At 41.3% G+C, this 22,234-nt stretch overlaps 1 protein-coding gene and 1 long non-coding RNA gene across 3 annotated transcripts; both read left to right on the forward strand.

Annotated features, from left to right (window-relative positions):
- Positions 1-541: 541 nt before the first annotated feature.
- On the forward strand, positions 542-1,527 carry LOC146558542 (E3 SUMO-protein ligase ZBED1-like). Its single transcript, XM_085245897.1, has 2 exons — positions 542-988; positions 1,096-1,527. The coding sequence occupies exons 1-2, from the start codon at positions 542-544 to the stop codon at positions 1,525-1,527; spliced, it is 879 nt and encodes a 292-aa protein (XP_085102023.1).
- A 17,229-nt stretch (positions 1,528-18,756) lies between these two features.
- On the forward strand, positions 18,757-21,127 carry LOC146558543 (uncharacterized). 2 transcript variants are annotated; one of them, XR_014888736.1, is made up of 3 exons: positions 18,757-19,058; positions 19,275-19,337; positions 20,598-21,127. It is a non-coding gene; the product is annotated as an uncharacterized LOC146558543 (long non-coding RNA). The 2 variants fall into 2 exon arrangements; XR_014888737.1 differs by lacking the exon at positions 20,598-21,127 and adding an exon at positions 20,445-20,469.
- The last annotated feature ends 1,107 nt before the right edge of the window (positions 21,128-22,234 follow it).

Below are 22,234 nucleotides of genomic sequence, written 5' to 3' on the forward strand. Positions count from 1 at the left end.
GTACAAGGAGACAAAAGCTAAATTAGAGACGGCAGTGTCAGCAGCACCCGCTGTTGCTCTGACCTCAGACGGCTGGACGTCAAGAGCTACGCAGAGCTACCTCACTGTCACCGCACATTACATTGATCCGGAATGGCAGATGAAAAACTGTGTTTTGCAGACACGCCTGGTCGAAAGTCACGCCACTGACGACTTAGCCAAAGGTCTCTCTGAAGCTGTGGAAGACTGGAAGTTAGTGTGACCAAATGTGACAATACCTGTAACTACTGACAATGCTAAGAACATAGTTAATGCTGTCACAGCTGCTGGGCTGGGGCCACAAATCGGATGTTTTGCACATACAATTAATATAGCTGCTCAGAAAGGAATGGCAGTGCAGAAGGTTTCCCATCTCCTAGCAAAGATGAGAAGAATTGTCTCCTTCTTTCACAGAAGCACAACAGGATGCAATGTGTTTATGAAAAAACAGCAACTGCTGCAGCTTATTGGAAAAAAACTGATTCAAGATGTTCCAACTAGGTGGAACTCCTCTCATGATATGATGGAAAGATACCTTGAACAGCAAGCTGCAGTGTATGCTGCTATGGCCGACAATACTGTGAAGAAGAGTATGAAGAACATTCAGAATCTAACTCAGGAAGAACATGCACTGGCTGAAAATCTTGTTACAGTCATGAAAACCCTAAAAACTGTGACAGTCATGATGTGTGAAGCGTCATCTCCAACAGCATCCATGATCCTGCCACTTAAAATGAACATCCTGAACTCTATGGCGCAGTCTGGTGATGATAGCCCAGCAGTGAGAGATGTAAAAAAAAACATCAGGGAGGACCTGGAGAAGAGATACGCTGATCCTGCCCTTCAGAATTACCTACACAAGTGCACAGCTTTAGATCCTCGATTCAAGTCCCTGCGACACTTGGATAATGTCACTCAGCTGAGAGTCTACGGAGCACTCACCACAGAACTTGTCTTGAGCATTGAACAAGTAGGCATTCTTTTTTTTATTTTTGAAATTTTATTTAGCTACTGCTTGATTTATAAATATTATTTAAACAAATACAATTAACAGTTTGGTTGTTTATATTTCCTCAGGACCAAGCCGCAGGCACCACAGAAACTGCGACCTCCGCAGAGACTCAAGCAGCAAACTCTTCAGATTCCCCATCAGCATCTCCACCAGAGAAAAAGTCAGCCATGAAGGAGTTGTTTGGAGAACTGTTCATGTCACAGGAGCCAAGGACCAGGTCTGCAGCCGAAGTGGCAGAGGAGGAAATTAACTTGTACAGGTTAGCAGACTGCATTCCCACAGATGATAACCCACTGAGATGGTGGAAGGAACATCACAGCTTGTACCCTCATCTTTCCAAGTTGGCACAGTGTTACTTGGTTGTACCTGGAACCTCTGTCCCAAGTGAGAGGGTGTTTTCCACAGCAGGTGACATTGTCACAGCAAGCAGATCTGTACTGTCAGCAGAACATGTGGACATCCTAATTTTTCTGAAGAAGAACATGGAAATTGAGTAAACTATGTTTTGGTTTGTATTTAACAGGACCGTTTATTTAAGTTGTTTATGCTGTATATGCAGCTAAGTGCTAACACTCCAGAAGATGAGTGTTAGGGGAGGTCCGTTAAAGAGTGATTCATTTTATGGGTACCTGATTTGTTATATATGCTGCTGAGAATATACCCCAGAAGAAGGGTATAGAATAGCTTTTATTTGTATTTATTTTTTATTCTTTACATGGTGGGTTTTTTTTTTGTTTGTTTGTTTTACATGGTGCCAAGTCTGCACAACAGAAAATATGTGAAGTATAGCTTTACCAGATTTAAGTTTTCATGTGTTTTCTGTACACTATAGAACATGGTTCTAAAAAAAAATTTTCATGCCAGGGATTGGGTGTGTTTGTTTTATATTCTGCCAAGAATAGAAAATACCGTCAGGGATTCCCAAACAATGCAGAACTGTATGTGGTTGATACCTTGTTTTTAGAACATTTCAAATGTTTAAAAATATATTTAGGAAGGCCTTTCTGTGCAATACATTTTTATTTAAGTTGTTTTTGTTGTATATGCAGCTAAGTGCTAGCACTCCAGAAGATGAGTGTGAGGTGAGGTCCATCAGAGAGTGGTTCATTTTATGGGGACCTGATATGTTCAATATGCTCCTGAGAATTTACCCCAGAAGAAGGGTATAGCATAGCTTTTATTTTGGAAAAGGACATTTCTCTGAAATAAACTCGTTTCCAAACTCTTTTATTCTTTTATTATTTTGTTGTTTCAGCAACATTTCATTTAAAAACTGTATTTTTGAGTTAAAATATATATTTATAATCTTAATAAATTACAAATTAAAAAAGGCATGAACATTTTTTGTATCGAAGAAATATCGAACCGTGACACCAAAGTATCGAACCGAACCGAACCGTGAATTTTGTGTATCGTTGCACCCCTAATATATATATATATATTTGCAAGCCCTGTATCTGATTGAGGAATCACTCATCTTTGGAAAAGAGAGTTTATTACAGAGAAATGTCTCTTTCCAAAATAAAAGCTATACTATACGCTTCTTCTGGGCTATATTCTCAGCAGCATATTAAACATATCAGGTCCCCATAAAGAGACTCATGTGCTAGTACGGCAGTGGCCTCTGTCTGTGCAGAACAAAATACAAAGAACTAAATCACACAAGGCTCCTTTAAAAAAATGTGGAAGTGTTACATACATGTTTATAAACACTTACATTCCACAGAAATCTCAGCTCACTTGCAATACTGGAGCACACAGACGATCTCGCAGCTTATCCCTTGCATAGAGAAAATGGCCGCTCCACGCTGCACATACAGGTCCTTTGCATCATACATTTAAGAAATACATCATCTTGTTAAAATACTGACGTTTTGTCACTGCACTACAATTATAACAATATGTTTCAATGAGTTATGTGCATATTTAACAATTCCTTACCAACAATTTAACTCCTTCACAACATTCCCGTTCCACATCCCCACAACGAAAAGAAAAGTAAACAGGAAGTCCCAAGATGCATTTCTTGTTAAGTTTTTTTGGAAAACTGCAGTTAACCCTTAAGCACTGCCCCCCCCCCCCCCCCCCCCCCCCCAGTGACCACAATATGCAACTACACAAACCTATAAAATTATCAGCTTCAAATGCACACAACATGCCGATAACCAAAGAAATAGCACAAGCAATAACATTAAATTACCCAATAACACTCTTGTCTTACCATACATGGAAACAAAGAAACAACATTTTAAGAACCCTTTTTGAACCTTAAATGGATATTTGGTTAACTGAAATGGAAAATATTATTATTCATTTACCACTAGGCTACATTAGATTTATATTTTAAATAAGACAAAATTTGGAATTTACAGCAGTAAAATTATTGTATCTCTACAGTTTAAAAATGTAATAAGCTTTGCCCCTGCACAGAGTGGATAGTGAAACAAATGGAATCATCATAAATACATTATTTCATATTTATTACTTCCCCCTCCTCATTGCTTTATTATTGTAGCTCTAGTAATAAATAATAATGTAAGGATTCTGGATGAGCACCATGATGCCCATAGTATATACAGTATTCTGAAGAAGGTCTAAAATGTCACTGTGTGTGCGTGCATGTGTGTGTTTTATTTAGATGGATTTACTCATGATATAACATTGTCCAGACATACCGGGTAAGGACATGAGGAGGAAACAGTAGGAGCTGTGTGAGGCTACTAAAGGCAGTGCTATAACATTTTTCTGTCATCATTTTATTATAGATTAAGTGCAAGAGTTGTTAGGTGTGGATAATTAGATTATAGTTTATTGCAATAGCAAGTTGTGCCTTGTTCTCAGATAGACAGCAAGTGGAGAGTGATATATGAAATGATGGGATGGAAGGAAGAAGAGAAGCAAAGAGTGATTCACAGGCAGAGCCTAAATTATTTCTCACAGTTTTTTGTTACCTTATGGTTCCAAGTGCTGTCACCAATCTTTGCATTTTGTTATTATCTCATGACACTTGTTTAAGCAGCTACCATCTCTCCTATGGACTTTTTAATGTCTACAGTCTCAGATCAACACAGCCCTGCCCTTCCTATATTAGATTCTTGATGAATGTGTGTTGTTGTTATTCAGCCTGGTTCAATGTGCCCCTTTTTAACTTTGAGCACCCGCCCCTTTAAACGTCTCTGCACGGCCCTGCTCTCCTCCCTGTGTCACAAGCAGCAGGCGCACCTCGCAAGCGAAGGGCGCCCTTACTCCCAGCAAACGGGCGATAGAAAACCGATCGGTGCTTATGCCATTCCCAATATGCGCTGGCTGACGTCGGGGCAGCATGAGTACAAGCATTTTTTTTTTTTTTTTGCCGATGCCGGTGATGCCGAACTGAGGATAAAACACAGAAAAACATGAAGGAGATTTCCTTTGCCTGTGATTAGCAGATGACCCTAAAAATATTCTGCAGTAGATCAAAAACGAAAGAAAACCATTAATCAGCATATGAACATTACCTGATGCTGCTGAAGCAGAGCAAAGTTACAGAGGTTTTAGACACAGCAAAGCGTTTTGCAATTTTGCATAATTTTAAAAAGTTTCAATTTGTTCAGTAGCCTACTGAACAGCAGAAATGAGGCTTTCTTGTCGAAGTAAAAGGGGAAAAAACAGCGGCCGACAGCTCTGTAAACAACTTGCGTGTAATAAGTAGAGATGGACCGATCTGATATTACCTATCGGTATCGGTCCGATACTGACCTAAATTACTGGATCGGATATCGGAGAAAAATAAAAAAATGTAATCCGATCCATTAAATATCAGGAAAGCACCTCACAAAACTTGCAACTCACCTCGGAATGTTAGCACGTCGGCGCAGTATGCATCACGTGATAGAGCGGCTGTGGCATGCGGGACCTGTCGGTGGTCTGGATAGCATGTGGAGCTTCGCTAGCAGCCCGGCATTTCATCTCCAACAAAGTTATAGAAGTTATAGAAGTAAAGCAAGTGTGTAAGTCCATCTCTGAATGTTTGTAAAGCATTCCGCTTAACAAACGATATATGGAGCGACTGCCTCTTCTTGCTGCTACTTCAATCATGAAACTGCTTAATGATCAGCTGATCGGCTTTTCTGTCGCGAGTCCGTCTCTCTTGTTTGTTTTTGGCCCACTTTGTACCAGAAAGAGGAAACCAGCGGCTGAAGAACAGCAGCACGTTTAAGCTTGATAAGCTGTTGTTAGAATTTATTTAATATTACGTTGTACACCAGGATCTTTTTCTACGTAGCTGACGCTGGTAACTGTGCAGGGGCGGATCTAGCAAAGTTTAGCAAGGGGGGCCGATAGGGCATTAACAGGGAAAAGGGGGCACAAAGACATACTTTTCTTTCTTATTCTCATTTAAAATGTCTAGCTTTTAATAAATAATTATCTGACACCCAAAGTTTTAATTTGATGTAAAATGAATAGAAGTCCATTACTGTATATACTAATTATTAAGTCTAATATATATATATACCCTAGTAAGCTATAATACTTTTTCCTTTGGGAAGGTACCATCTGTGCAGTCTGCAATTTTGTTGAAGAAAGATGTTGAATCTATTTAATATTTTAATATTTTGAAAAATAATTGATTTCTGTGCATTTTTTTCACACTGCATCAAATTAAGGTTGATTACGTCGATTAAGCATCATGAGGTGGAGCGTGAGGGGTGGTTCCCTATTTTTTATTTATTTATTTTTGTTGTTGCTGGGAGTTGGAACCCTATTAGTTAGGTTGCTTAATATTTACGCTAAGTACTCTTTAAAATACCAGAATAGGGAGGATGGTGTAGGTTTGAGTTTATTAGATTGATCAGTATTGCTGAACTATGAAATATATTTTTTTGCATACAGGTATAACAGAATAGCTTTAGTGTAGTTGTTGTTTTAAACTTGAGTATGAACTTATACAAAATGCAGCAAGATATTTAAAAAAACAGTTTTGTTGATTAAAACACACTATATCGGATTAATATCGGTATCGGCAGATATCCAAATTTATGATATCGGTATCGGTATCGGACATAAAAAAGTGGTATCTGCCATCTCTAGTAATAAGCAAGCGAATAATGCAGAAAACAGAGATTTTTAGATGTGAAACTGTTCTTGAAGTACAGGGAGAGAGAGAGAGAGCTCTGCGTGAAGTGTGATTTTATCATGGTGGAATCAAAAAAGAAAAAGAATTCATGACGATGTTTATGTGAAGCGAAATGTGAAGCATAGTTTGGATGTTCTTTTGCTGCTGGTTCAGTCAATATTGTTTGGAGAGAGATAAAACCTGCAGCTTCAGAATCTAGCGCAAAAAGGACGTAAACACAAAGCACGGACCCGCCGAAACATCAAAATCAGTGAGCTGTCGGCTTTCAGCCCCGACCGTGTCCGTGCCGTCGGATGAGAAAGGCGACATTTCACTGATTCTGATCCATCGGTGGTCCTCACTTTGTGTTTACATCTTTGTACAGAATCCGTGTACCTGCTCTCATTTACTGTTTTAGCTGTTTGGTGGTTGTTGAAATTTTGTGACGTTTAACCTGAGGACAAAATAAATTTATACTTAAAAATCGACTCAGGATTTCAATGAATCGATATCACGTTATCCAAGCTAGAATTTTAATCGATAAATCGATAATCAAAACCCACCCCTAGTTCCAGTCTCTGTGGGAATGAAACCTGTGTGTTTATTTTGCAGCATGAGGTCATCTGTGCCTGACAGTTTGCGGAAATGAGGACTAAACGATGCCGTGCTCTGATTGGTTCAATCTGTCCTTCTGAGCGGCTTGCTCCTGCAGCTGGTACCTGCTGAGAGGCTCAACCTGAGCATGTGCATTGTGGGTGTATCTGATTGGAGGAATTTGATTTTCTGTTGCTATCCATTTATTATGTTTTCTACTTTAGTAAAATCTTTTTTCTTTTCTTGTCCTTTTTAAAAATTTATTTTAGTTTTTGGTCACAGCAAACAATCAGGAGCAAAACTCAAACTTTATTTTCAAACTCGCTTTGAATGATCGTGCTTTTATTTTGGAGGCGTGACCATAGTTTCCGGTTCGTGCTGACCCGGTTCAGCTTGACAGAGTGGATTTAAAGCTGCGGATCCAGCTGTGGGTCCAGCTGTGGATGACGGAGGGACCTGTGCACTCTGCAGGCTCTGCCTGACCTCACGCACTCACACGAGCACACACCTCCTGCTCCTCCGGCTGCCACCATGCGGGAACCCCGCAGCTGGACCCGGAGGTTCGTGCCTGCGGCCCGCGGCAGACCGGTCACCTACACTGGGGAGAAGAAGGCGCAGCTGGCGGCCAGCGCCAACCGGAAGTGGGTTAGGCTGGCCACAGTGGCGGCGTACGTGCTGAGCGTGTCCGTGGCCGCCGTGGTGCTCGCGGTGTACTACAGCCTCATCTGGAGACCCGGGCAGAGCCTGGATCGGAACGGGAGCCCCGGGGCCGAGCACAGCCGGGGAAAGCCCTCCGAGTGTGACGTCGATACGGACGGTGACGCCACTGATAACAGATCGATAGCTGATCGTTTACTTGCTGACGGTCACGCACCCGTCACCGCTCTGAGCGCGGAGGTGTCTCCGGTCCTCGCCCCCGGACCCACCGGACCTCCCGGGCAGGGCTCCATCTCTCCGGCCGCCGTCACCGCGGAGGATCCGTCCAACCTGCCGACCCACCACGCCGCCCGACACCGGGAGCCAGCGCCCTCCGCCAGTTGGCCGGAGGCGGACTCCTCCGGGTCCGGGTCCGAGGACTTTACTGGATACCAGTGAAGGCTTTCACAATAAAAGCTCCTGTGGACGCTGAGAGAAGTCTTCCATCGGTCCAGTTATTGATCCGAGCGCGATGATTTATGACTTAATTTTATTGATTATTGTTCAGTTTGTGTTTCTCTGAGCTGCTCATTAAAGGAGCATTTCTACAATAAACGAGTTTCTGTACACCTCAGGTGCTCCTTTTCTGTCACATGATCACACCTGAGACAGGTACTCCTGAGAAGCTGATTGAGATCATGCTGCTTATTTGCTGTTCTTGTGAGTGGGGTCAAAGTTCAGACTACAGAGGCTTCAAGCTGAAGCTGTGTTGGATAAATGTGTTATTATAAATGAGAACGGTGAGGCACGCTGAGCAAATATCAAACATTTAAAAATTCAATGACAAGCTCGTCTCACACAGGTGAGCTCAGGTTTCTACTCCACACGAAGACTCGTCACCAGAGAGCTGAGAACATTTAATCCACGCTGTAAACCCAGGTTAAACCTTTAATCCCTCTGAGTTTTTAGTTGTTCCCTTATCCTCCCTGTTCCCTCCCTGAATAATCCATCTGGGGTTCCAGAACTGAGAGCAGCAGCTGATGTATTTAACAAACACGAGAATCTTTTCTTACATTAAAAGGAAAAAAAATCCTGTATCGTTTATGAATAATGAAAACTACAAAATTAAAATGAGTTCCAGAAAAGTTGGGATGCTTTTAAAATGTAAACAAAAACAGAATCTCATATTTTACTTTTACCTATTAAAAAAAACATCAAATATTTAAAGTGAGTAAATGAAAAACATGAGCTCACACTGTCACACACACATACACACACTCACACACGGACTGTCACACACACTATCACACATGCACACATACACACTCACACACACACACTATCATACACAGACACACTGTGAATGAAATGTGTATATTTGTACAAATCGTTGTATTTTGTTGTTTTTTTTACATTCATGAAAGTGAAACTTTTTTGGTTTTGGATTTTTTATATATCATCCCTGATGGGTCTAAAAACCAGCTTCATAAATGATTGTCTGTTTGTTTGTGAAATCTGATCATTTGCCCCATCAAAACCAAGAAACCTCTGTGTGGCAGCCATCTTTGTTTGGGTCAAGAGAGCAAACAGAATCTGAAGGTTTGTGATTGTCGTCACAAAGCCGAGGATTCAAAGCAGAGATACGCCGTCAGATTCCCGAGCTCCTGGAATTTGATGTGGAGACAGACTTGCTGTTTGACAGGAAGTAGGAGAGGCCGCACACTTCCATGCCTCAGTTAATGACCTGAAAATCCTGTTTACTGCTTCCTGTTTGCAGGACTGAGATAAATAAATCTGCATTTATCAGAATACCACCGTGTGACTTCAGTTTCCACAGCCGTCAGAGCTCAGCATGGATGGCTAATCACAGATTGATTAATGTAATTGATTAGAAATAATTTAAAACCTGTTGACAGGAAATAAACAGAGACAGCATTTGTAACTAATGAAGGGTTTGTCTTTCAGCACTGTTTTCCTCTAATTTAGCCCTTCAGTCTCTGAGCTGAGGAGACCAGCTACTGCACGTTGAAGCCAGATGCTGGAAAGAATTAAAAAATATTTAACAAAATTATTAGAAAGGAAAAACTTAAAGAGACATTGAAAAACATACACGTGCTCCTCAAACACTCGATGTGAGATGATGTGCTTCCAATAATTTTATTAAATAGTTTTTAGTTCTTACTACAGAGGGGTGGCCTCACTTATTCGATTCATTCAGAAATATTATTATTATCATCATTTATCAGTACATATCCATAATTTTATATCTATGTATACAAACATAGCTGATACTTGTGAGACATAATCAGAGGTGGAAGCATCACAGCAGATGCCTTTGTGTCAAAGTAACTGAGGCTTAGTGTGTTTGCCACTAAACGCTTTCCCTGTATCTTAAAGAGAAACTCAACAGAGTGTCACCTGGCAGAAAGTTGTCAATATATGCAGCAGGTTCAGCTTTTTCAAGGTTACTCAGTAGTCTGGCGTTATTATGAACGACGCAAGTGCGGTTCTGTAAGGTCAAGCAATGCATGATTGATCCAAAATGTTTGGGAGTGGGGGAATCAACCACTGATCTCAGCACAGCTATAGTCAGAGGCAGAATACCAGGGCGGTGGCTGCGATAAAGCCAGTTAGGCTGGATGTAGACTGGTGTACTGGTATACAATATATACAGAATAACAATACTGTCCTTAACGTTTATACTCTCTATGAAACTTCTGAAAATGAGGAGGACTATCTTGGTAGGCTGGTTCTTATTTCTCATTTATTCTAGATAACAGTACTATTTAGTGCACATGTTTTGGGTGATTTTAATGCTGTCAAACTTTCTCTTTCTTGACTCTACCAAGCCTCAGCAATTGCCACTGTCCTCTTCTCCAGGGCAGGTGTCTCAGGCTCCGCTCATGGGGAAGACGAGGAAGCCAGTGAAGGTGCTGAGCCGACCTTGGTCAAAGATGCTGCTGTTTTTCAAGAGGGTGATCCAGAGGCGGTCATCCTGTTCCAGGATCAGTGTCATGCCATTGGAGGTGCTGCTGTGTGGTCCCACCGTGTCCTGGACTGCAAACATGTTCTCGCCGTTCTTCATCAGAGCTGCATGCATGGACTTGGAGTTTCCAGTCAGCCCGGTGAAGTGGATGTAGTACAGTCCTTTGATGGGGGCAGAGAAGATGCCTGCAGTCATAGAGAAGGGATAAATGCCTTAAAATACTTCTTAATAGGGCATGTGGTACTTCAAATGAAACAAACCGCACACTCCCTGTATGATCCGATCTCTGCTTTTACCCTGAGCTGACCAGGTGTGTCGGACCTGTGTTGGCGTTGTAGCCATTGCCGTTGTTTGTTGTCACCTTCTCAAACACGAGCCTGGTGTCGGTGTCATGCGGCCCCTAAAATCTCCATTCCAAGCTGGTGTTTATAAGCGAGGTTTGATGCAGGTTAGCTCTCTCTGTTCACCTCAGTCTTCAGCTTTGTATTTACTGGGAAGGGGTGCCGACGTGATCTCCGCCCACTCAGATGTTTCAGGTCACTCTGACAGTTTTATCCTTTGGGTTTTGTGTCCTTTCAGAGACGTTTTTACAAATGAAACGGACTTGTGAATTCGACCACTTGTTTAACACACTAACTGTAATTTGGTTCCTGTTTATTGTGCCTGACTATGATGGCTGTGTGTTCTCGTTTATTTTATTTTATTATCCTGAACCAGTTCAATAATTTCCTGGCATGACTAGCAGCTTTTTAAAAAGTCAGTCCCTTCCAGTCTCAAGTTGAACTTTAGGCTTTCTGTTCGTTCAGCTTCAGAGTTTCAGTAGATTCTGTTCATGAAAAGTTTGTTTCTAACCCTTAAACTAGGGTACACCTAGGTTACCCTTAAACTTACAAACACAGTTTAACCTCAGGACCCCAAAAGGTCCCAAGGCAACAGGTGATATAGCAATATCATATACAAATAAATTTTTCATTTTTTTCACATCAAATCTTTTCAACAACTTCAGACCTAACCATAGGTATAAAGTTTATCATTATTTTTAATTATTTTTTTATGTTTTTATGCCCTTATTGTCATAAAGACCCCTGTTTTTTTATGGGAAAACCCATAATCTGCAATATTTTCCAAAAATTAGTTGCAGAATAGCATATTTGCCATAAGGTTATTACAGCCTTGAATAGGTCAATAACTGATAACAGCATTGATTTGGATGCATTATTATTTTTGGAACAATGAAAATTTATTGCAAAAACAAAATGAACTGAGCTGAACAAACTCAAAAACAAACTGAACAAAGATGTAATTTACATTTTATAACATGAACCATAAAGCGTTTTCAGATGGATTTGGCAGACTGGGGCATCACATTTGCAGCAGTTGGTTAGGATCCTTTTGCACTGTTTGCACGATGCGCACTGTTTCCACTTTTTGGAAGGCTCCTCCTCCTCCTGCACTTGGCCCTGGGCTTGTAAGACCAGGCTGGCTGCAAACGGTGGCAGGTGGCTTCTCTTCACCATGGTCGGGGTGGTGAGGGCTCTGCCAACCTGCTCTATGAACAGACGCTGCCTGTAGTGCTTTGCTCTGTTCCAGTCCGGCTCCACAGTAGTGAACAGGACAAAAGCATTGTAGCAACTTATGTCAATCATGTGATACAGCAGACACATGGGCCAGCTACATGTGGAGTAGGTTCCACAAACCAGCAAAAGAAAAAAAAATGATGACATGACATGAATAGATTTATACAGCCATAGACAAGAGATGCCCCCCCCCCCCCCCCCCCCCCACTTCTGTAACTATCAAAAATTATCATAATCACATCTATGTTATCAGATAACATGTCGAACTCCAGGCCTCGAGGGCCGGTGTCCTGCAGGTTTTAGATGTGTCCTTGATCCAACATAGCTGATTTAAATGACTGAATGACCTCCCCGACATGTCTTGAAGTTCTCCAGAGGCCTGGTAATGAACTGATCACTTCATTCAGGTGTGTTGACCCAGAGTGAGATCTAAAACCTGCAGGACACCGGCCCTCGAGGCCTGGAGTTCGACACCCCTGCTCTAAATTGAGTGTGCGCTTCATGGTGTCTGTGCAGAAGTGATATGTTTTTTTTATTTCAGGCGATAACGATATATATCACGATATAAGCCAAATAACTATATTTGTAAAATTTAAATGTGCCGTTGCTCACAAGTAAAATGTGAAATAATCAGCAGCTTGTTTTTATTTAAATATTTATTTCCCATAATAAGTTCAACAGGGTAGATGTAGTTAAGGAACATGAGACTTTTTCAGATAAATAAAGGCAAATATTGCAAACTACACAAAAGGCAGCCGCTAAAGCGTTTAAGTTTCAAAATAGAACAAACGAAACAGACTAAATTGTCAATTCCACTTAGAAACAAAATATTAATTCTAAAAATAAATCTTAGTTTGTTTTACAGAAGAACAGACAAAACTGACTAACTTTTGTCAATATCAAATAAACTGAGAACTAAAAGGAAATTCTCAATCTCTCCTTGTTGTATAGCTTAGCTTTTCAAACAGTTTTAACAGTTACTTTAGTCTGACAAAAGCCGAATGACGAATTAGCGCTTCCAGTCAGAGACTGAGGCTACGTCCACACGTACACGGGTATTTTTGAAAACTGAGATTTTCCGTTTTCGTTTTAAAAAATAATCCCGTCCACACATAAAGGCAGAAATGAAGGAAAACGCTGCTATGAACATGCCAAAGCAGCAGGTGGCGCTAGATTCCTAACCGTGCAGAAATGTTGGCCAATCAGAAGTCTAGAAGCCTCGGTGGGAAAAAGTAAACAAAGCTGGGGCATAGAACCAGAACCGAGTCGTATGTGTGGAGTGACAGTAACTGTGTGTTTAAGTAAGCATTTAAACACTGCAGAGAGTAGAATTAACAGTATTGTAGAAATTCATTTCACCGAAACAATAACGTGGCGCACAGTGTGACGTCAAAAAATGCGCACACCTTTGACGCTGCGTTTTCTCCATTTTTCTAGTCCACACGTAAATGCAAAAACGGAGTTTTCAAAAATCTTCGTTTTCAGTGACCAAAAACGCCGTTTACGTGTGGACGAAAGGTGCAAACGCATATAAAAATCTGCGTTCTCAAAAATACCCGGGTACGTGTGGACGTAGCGCATGCACCAGTTTATTGTATTTCCAGACTTGCTTTCGGAACAATTTACAGTGCACGCTACTCTGTTTTTTGTCAGACTTAAAATAGCCGAAATACCTTCACACTACGGAACTTCTATGGCTCTTCCGTTCGACAATCTCTCCGGCGTTGGAACCATCATCTGTTTTCTCTTCGGTCACGCTCGGTTGATTTCCTCCATTACCCGGGCAGTACGGTGGCTGGCTGCTTCCCAAACAAATACACATGTGCGGCTTGGCACTTGTGCTGTACGTAACAAGTCACGTGACGTGACGCTGCGGCTGTGATTGGTTCGGCTCTGCGCTACGTAATTTGGATTGGCTGTTCTTTTTTTTTTTTTTTTTAAGAGGACAAGAGCGGTGAGGTCTATCGCGATAGTTTAATTTTTCTATCGAGAAAAAGTTATATCGCGATACATATCGTTATCGTTCTATCGCCCAGCTCTAGTGACCAGTAAGACCAGGCTGCAAACTATTCTCACAGACTTCAAAGGTGCCCCTGCATAAACGTGCTATACCATGCATCCAATAAGAGAGCGGAGGCTTTCTTCCTCTCTCCCTCCTGCACTGTTCCTGTGCTACTGGGAGTGTAATTACCGCCCCTCCCCCGTCTGCTCAGCAAACACATGGCTGTGTTTGCACCCCTCCCTCCTCTGCTCAGCGCAAACACTAGTGATGTGTGATACCACTGATTTCCTTTCCGATCCGATACCAAGTAATATTCAGGGTGGTATCGACAATACTGATCCGATACCGATACTTTGTACAAAAACGTATTTTATTTATTGTATCTCAAATTACAGCGTCATAATGATTACAGGACACCAGATTACTTGTTCTTATCACTTAATAATGCAGGGTTCATCATATAGAAATAAAAAAAAAAACTGAAGTTGTGCGCTATTTGAACACCTTGCCTGCCTGCAGCACTAAAGGACTCCGTGAGAGACGTCTGTCTCGCCCTAGCAGCACCTGTCCCTCTCCTCCTCTTCAGTTCGCCTCAACATATGCTCGTCATGTTCTGTGATATGATTTGTACTGAGATGTTTGACAAGGTTAGTGATGTTGCCACAACCTTACTTGCCAACCCTCCCGATTTTTCTGTGAGACCCGAATTTCAGTGCCCCTCCTGACAATCTCCCGGAGCCACAATTCTCCCGAATTTCTCCCGATTTTCCACCCAGACAACAAAATTGAAAAGCTATATCGCAGAATTCATAGCGCAGCCCAGCCAATTCCAGTTTCCAACAATGGCGGCAGCTACTTAGTTTTAATATTACTCTTATTTCTTTTTCTGGGTTGCAAAAAGACTTTTAACATATTTTCAGGTGAGAATGTAGCTGTGTAAACTTCAAATATCTGAGCCAACTGACACATCGTCTTCAAACCCCCGCGGTCTTTCGCTACTCGGGTTAAACATGAGATATAAGTCACTTTGATAACTTAAAAATGTTATTGTTTGGTTTTTTCTGTGTTTTATTTGTTCGTGAGTAAATCGGTTTGGCTGAGATTAAAGTTATTAGATTAGATTAAATTAAATGTAACTTTATAAATCCCTCGGCAGGGTTCCTCCGGGGTTTTCACACAGCTGAATAAACGTCAAACAGAAAACTGATTAAACTGAAGTGTGAGACGGTCGAGAATTTAAGTCAGCGCCCGGTTATATTTTAGATAGCAAGGAGCAGACGGCCGAGTTTCACTCCACCGAGGGAGCTCGTGACGTACTACCCGGCTTTCTTTAGACCACAAAGGGCGGGTCCTCAGGTGGAAGCAGCCTCTGAATTTGGACACCCCCGCTGTTTCCGGGCCGGCCAATAATAACGGTGACATTTAACGTATTTTATCCGATAAATAAACACTGCAAAATGTATTTATCACCCCCCCCCAACAGCCCCTTTGAATGTCTCCCTAATTCTGAGGTCTCAAGGTTGGCAAGTATGCCCACAACACCTCACTTTTTTGCCACATGTATCGCAAACCACGTCTCAGCTGTTTGTGGCGGTAAAATACGTTCACACAATTACGCTCAGTAGTGATGTGCGGATCGATCCTGAAATATCGATTCCTCCGATATCAGTCATTTATGTTCTAGAATCGATTCTCACATTAAAATATCGATATATTAGTAATTTAGGGTAGATTTGTAGTTTATCATTAACAGGAACAGTGGAAAGAAACTATAACATTCGGATTGTCTACATTCAAAGGAACTACTTCCTCTTCCGCCTTTCATAGTCATGTGCAAAATACAGCTGTATAAATGTCGCAGCCCCTGGCGTGCGCACTCACAACAATGGCTGAGCATTAGTGATGTGCGATACCACTGATTTCCTTTCTGATCAATACCAAGTAAAATTCAGGGTGGTATCGACACACATGACTCTATTTACGCTCAGCCATTGTTGTGAGTGTGCTCGCCAGGGGCTGCTACACATTTATACAGCCGTATTTCCTATATGACTATGAAAGGCGTAAGAGGAAGTAGTTCCTTCCAATTTAGACGATCCGAATGATATAGTTTCTTTCCACTGTGTTCCTGTTAATAATAAACTACAAATTTACCCCAAAGTACTAAAATATAGATATTTTAATACGAGAATCAATTATAGAACAGAAATTACTCGTGTCGGAAGAATCGATATTTCAATATCGATCCGCACACCACTAGTGTAGACATGTGTTAGAAGGAAGGTGTCAGAAACCCAGCGAGCAGTGTGTGAAGAGACCTAATCCTAACCCCTGAGTCATTACTGAGTGTATGTGACCACATGATGAAGATGGACGTTCTTTAAATTTGTTCTAGAAGTACAAATTCAGGTAAGCAGACGTGCGTGGATGAGAGCTGAAACCAGGGGCAATGTATCAAAGCACCCCCAAAGATTTCTTACTTTTTTATGACAATATTACTGTTTGTGTGACACACTACTAAAAATATAAAAAGCATACAGTACTTGGTTGAGACGTAACATTTTAACAACAAAAGTATAGATACCCCCCTCCCAAAATGGTTTGTTCCAGCTCTCCCCTACTCTGGCTCTAGCACTCTTGCTGCCAGAGCAAGCGGAGGTGTAAGTGCCTGGCTTAAAACAAGACATGTTAGATGCATTTAACCTTCAGCTACTCTTTATATAGTTAGGTAGGAGTCAGACCATGTTTCTTTTTAGCTGAAAAACATTACACCAGGTAACTTGCAGTGTTGAAAACTTTTCTGTTGATGTTTGCTACCCTACAATCCTACGCCCTACTCTTTAGTAAAATCAGTGACATCTGACTGTCCTGTTGCTCCCATTGAAATGTATACAGCCTATTTAAAATCTAAAACTTAAAATTGTCTGTAACCTACTGTTGTTACCTACTGTCCTGTTTGAAATGGATACTAACTAGCTAACTGAGTGAATGCCCAATAACCAGTGTTGGGAAGGTTACTTTTAAAATGTATTCCATTACAGAATACATGCCCCAAAATGTATTCTGTAACGTATTCCGTTACGTTACTCGATGAGAGTAACATATTCTGAATACTTTGGATTACTTAATGCAGACCTTCCCAAAGTGTGGGGCCTAGGGGACGCAGAGCCATGGCAGGGGGGGCGCGGGATGACAGGGGGGGGGGGGGGGGGGGGGGGGGACAAAACGCTTGGACACTGCTAGCACGGACGCCTACAGAAACGCAAAGCAGGAGATGAAGCATAGCTGAATATGTTTCCAAATCAACTTCATTCGTGATTTTTAGTTCACAAACACCTCTTGTAATGACTAACTACTCCTGACATTTTGGAGATATACATACTATACTATACTTTATACAGTACAGTTACAGCGGGCTACAAATAATATCAGGCTGATCCTGCCACGATTTGTTCCCCCGGTTCAAATCACGGACAAACAGTATCCCAGTTGTTTATGTTTTTAAACCTATTTTGCACAGAGGCATTTTTGGAAAAATGTATTGATAGCAATGTTGAAATTTATTACACAGGAAAAAAAACAAAACAACTACAAGTAAAATAATCACACTGTGATGCCTCTGCCTTTCTAAATGGAGGGGCAGTAACTGCATGTGTATGTAAGCATGTAAAACCTGCAGATAGTCAGATTAACAGTATTTTGTCTCTATCTGCCAATCTGCAATTCCTCTCATGTAAACAATAACGTGGCACACAGCGTGACGTGAAAAAAGGCACATACCTTTGACACTGCATGAGGAACTCTGTATTCCTCATCCACACGGAAACGCAAAAAAGGAGTTTTTAAAAAAATCTCTCCGTTTTCAGTGATTCGAAAAGTCGTTTACGTGTGGACGAAACAGCTGCGTTTTCAAAAATACCCGTGTAGGTGCGGACGTAGCGTAAAAGAGTTAGTTATTTATTTTCTTACTACCTGCAATTTATTGCAGATTACTTGTACTTGCTTAATTGTTTACTAAATGTTTGAGGTGTGAAATAAACCGCAATGGAGCAAAATATGGGTGTGTGTGGTTGGAGGATGTGTGCGTGCATGTGTGCGCGTGCACGCGCGGGGGGGGGAGGGGGGCGCAACATTTTTCTTGTAAAACAAAGGGGGGCGCAGCAAAAACAAGTTTGGGAACCACTGACTTAATATATTATCATGCTGTTTACAACTACGTGAATGTGCTATTGCTGTGATTTATTACTGTTACTGAAGGTCCGCGGCTCCGAACTGTAGTAAAGGGACCTCTGACTAACACGTCAGGAGCACGTCAGGTTCCGTGTCGGGCTCGTAGCCGAAAACTAGCTTTACTTTGTTGTCTGGGTCAACTTTGCTTGCGAGAGACAGAGAGAGGCGTTGAAAGGCTGCTCCAACGGAACTTATTGTTTCAGAGGAAAACAGCAACACAGCGTACAGTCGAGTCTTAATAGCTTACTTACAACTGGGCTCCTCAGGCACTCTTCTTGGCTGCAGTGGTTATTATTATATTTACATGCTTCCAGCTCCCGCTTTTGCTCGATGACAACTCGTACTTTCCCTTTTTCTCCCTCCCTCGCTCACAGACACATAACGGGTATGGCAGTCCATTCTCCCTGCAGCACGGACTACACTGCCCATGATGCTACATTCTTTAGAGCTATGCTTGTAGCATTCTGCCTATTAGCTTAGCACAACAACAACAACAAAAAGGCGCTCTCTCAGTCAGGAAACACGCAGAGAGAGAGCGTCACCCTGTAACCATGGCAACCGTAACGCTGCCGCCTGGAACAACAGAACATAGCTGTCAAACAAAACCAAAACAGTCCTGACCCATGACAATATGAAACAGGAAAGTACCGCTGTGCAATCCATTTATTTCAACAAAGTAACTGTATTCTAAATACCACCTTTTTAAACGGTAACTGTAACGGAATACAGTTACTCATATTTTGTATTTTAAATACGTAACGCGGTACATGTATCCCGTTACTCCCCAACACTGCCAATAACCTTATAACTCCCGTTGTGTGTGTGTGTGTGTGTGTGTACAGAGCGACAGCCAGGTTCATAATGGATATAAGGAAGTTTATTCAAAAAAAAAAAGGAGCCACATTCAGGTAAAAGTGTAAAATCAAATGATCTGTCTCTCAAGAATAATGTTGGATCAGTATTTCAATGTTTATATCTTTTATTAGATGTTCATGTGGTTTGGTTATTTCCCTTTTGGTTGAAAGTACACTGAGAGAGGACTTTTTGTTAGTGATCTTAATATAATTTTTTTCACATTAATGTAATTTTTCATCTAATTGAATCTATTTGTGTATGTTTGTCAGTCTAAAGAGGGAGAGAGGAAAGAGGGAAATGTGAGGAGAAAGTACAAGGTCAGGAAGAACCAGGTAAGAAAACAGACAGGGAACAGTGACAGGCAAAACAGAAACTGTTAAACTGACAAAGAGAAAAAAACTGATTTTACTCTTACAGTCTGGAAGTTGTGTCCTCCCTATATTAAAGCTGCTATACAGAATCTGCAAAACAAACTGGGTTGAAACGTTTTTGACCCTCTTTAACAACACTCCAACATAACATTATAATTGATTGGGGAGATTAAAATTAATGATATATCCTTATGTGGTTCAGCCACAACTCTACTAAAACCTCAGCCAGTAATAGGTAGGCCAACTTTTGGACCGTCCAGTTGTCTGTATGACTGCCGCAGTACGTGCACCACATTTGCACACTATCAGAAAGTGCCAAACAGCCCTGGTGGAGTGAGGAACTGTAAAGAGAAGCAGAGCGCTCTGTTTATATTCTAAAAATGTTTTAAGCTAGCTTGTTTCAAAGATTCTGTACTGCAGCTTTAAATGTTTTCCAAAAGCACACATACACTTACCTTATCAGTGTTTCTCAAACTTTTTACAGTGTGTACCACCTGAGAAAATGTCAAGCTCTCCCAAGTACCACTATGAAGGCATCAAACTCATAAATCTTACAACACAAAATTAGTATCTGCAGTAAAGATTTTTTTTTCATACATTGTATACATTCTACCACAGGCAAAGTTGCCTCCATTTTTATAGTTTTTTATTAATATTTTGTAATAATTTATTCTGTTTTGGGAGGAGGTTTTTTTTTATGTATCTGTATTATATTGTTTACTTTTTACTCACTATGAGCATCATTCATTATTCTCCCCCAGTAATTAAGGTTAAGAGATGTATTTTTTTTTTTATTCCAATCCATTCTTCTTTTGCAGCATTTAAATAACCTTTATCAGATTTGATGGTTTTGTTACAGACTTTTCAAAAAGGTGTTTTGCTTTTCTTTCACGAATGTGGGGATTCAATTGTGTTAAAATGTACAAAACAGTGATGTCATGTTTTGTGACGAGGACCCAGGCACAGAGAGACTTGATGAATTTAAGAATCTTATGATTTAATAAAGAAATCGGAAAACTTCTGATTGGTGGAGGGGTCTCACATTTTCCCTGTTCTGTTTTTCACTAGTGTTGCATATGCTGGGGTCAGTGACATGTGACCATACATACAACCTTACAGAGGCTGCATCATGTGCCATCCTGGAGGAACTGGACTACCTAGTCCAGTTCCTCCAGGATGGCACATGATTACGTGCTAATGGCAGGTTTATGTGCCTCCCAGCACAGTCTCAGGAGCACGAAGGAGACTCCAGGAGCGCTGCGCAGGGCTGCAGAAGGCCTTGACTCATCAGCAGGACTGGTGTCTGCTCCTCTGTGCACGGAGGAAGAGGATGAGCGCCAAAAGAGCTATGCTGGTGTGAACGCCTTACCAAACAGACTTCATGAGGGCGACATGAGTCCTCGTTCAGTATGACTGGTTTGGGGATACTGAGAATATGCAGGAAGCTCTGGAGGATGATTCGAGCGATGCAACTGAGTGGACCTCATGCTCACCTGACCAAAATCCATTAGAATACCTCTGGGACGTTATGTTTGGGCAAAGTGGACTCACCTGTAGGTGGATTGTTTTCATTTCCATCAAACGATGTGGCATCTTTCATTTGTCAGAGCACATCTGTTGTGTTTTTAATGTGTAAAGATGTCCCACTTTAAACATGCATTAGGCAATGTTTCATATATTAAACACTTTTTATTGCCAGTGTGTGAACAGAAAAAAAAAAACAGAAAAAATATGTTTAGCTGTACTTCTCTGCTCTTTGCCATTAAATGGACTGAAGGAAGGAATGAAGGACTTAATCTCTTCTTTTAAGGCCGTTTTCCTTTGATTGGCAGTGCCTCTGCTTGCTCAGCAGGGGAGTGGACGTTGGGTATAGGTGAAATGAGTTCTGCTCTCCATTAAATCATCCTGATCCAAGAGTCGAAAAACCTGTAATCAACTGTTTGTGCACACACTGAGCCGAGTATTAGAAACTCGTTTAACAGGAACACCCACCATGGAATAGGAAGTGCGTGAAAGGAAGGAATAAAAGGTTCCCCTTACACGTACGTTCTCATTTTGAGCAATTATCAAAGAAGTTAATATTTTACTGTTCTGCAGGTATCTCAGGGGCTCTCTCAGTAAGCCAGTTACTCTGGTTATATCTGTAAGGGGGCGTGAGGGGCCTAGCCTTGGGACCCTTAAACCCTTAATTCAGCTTTTCTCTGAGTTAAAGCATTACATCAGAGGATTTGATGTCCTGACAGTAAGCTCTGAGAAAGCTGTGCTGTGATCAGTCTGTAATCAGATTCACAGAGAGCTGTAGGCTTTAATCTCTTCCTCCAGCTGTTTCCTCACTCATACGAGCACAGAAATCATCCACAGGAAGTTTGGAAAGCTTTTCCTCAAGTGTCACATGTCTCCCCTCATCCTCAGACTGAAGTTTAATGATTTATGAAGCTGCAGAGGGACACATCCTCATCGGTAGGTTGGACATCAGCTTAATGAGGTTTCTGACTGCCTTTTCTTAATCCTTCAGATGATCCGCTGGACTCTCGTTGTTTTAAAGGCATTTGTGTCACTGGATGAAACAAAAGTTACACAACGAGGGGCAAAATTCACATGGGAAACCGACATCAGTGTCAGCATTAACTCATTGTTTAGCTGAAAGTCTTCCTCGGCAGAAAGGGGAAACCAATCCATGACCACAACCAGGTGTGTACTGTAAATATGCTGTGCTGCTTGATGGCACCTTCTTCCAAATGTAATTCAGAACAAATTAACATTTCTGTAATTTTTCACTTTTTTTTCTCTTTTTTTTTTTGCTGTTGCTTTGCTGTCTGTGAAATCCATCAGCCGCCCACAGTGACATTAATTTTCTG

The sequence above is a fragment of the Mchenga conophoros genome, linkage group LG15 (assembly GCF_057382185.1).
Source record: "Mchenga conophoros isolate Kocher_MC1m ecotype Shallow Benthic linkage group LG15, M_conophoros_male_GT1.1, whole genome shotgun sequence".
Lineage (NCBI taxonomy): Eukaryota > Metazoa > Chordata > Actinopteri > Cichliformes > Cichlidae > Mchenga > Mchenga conophoros.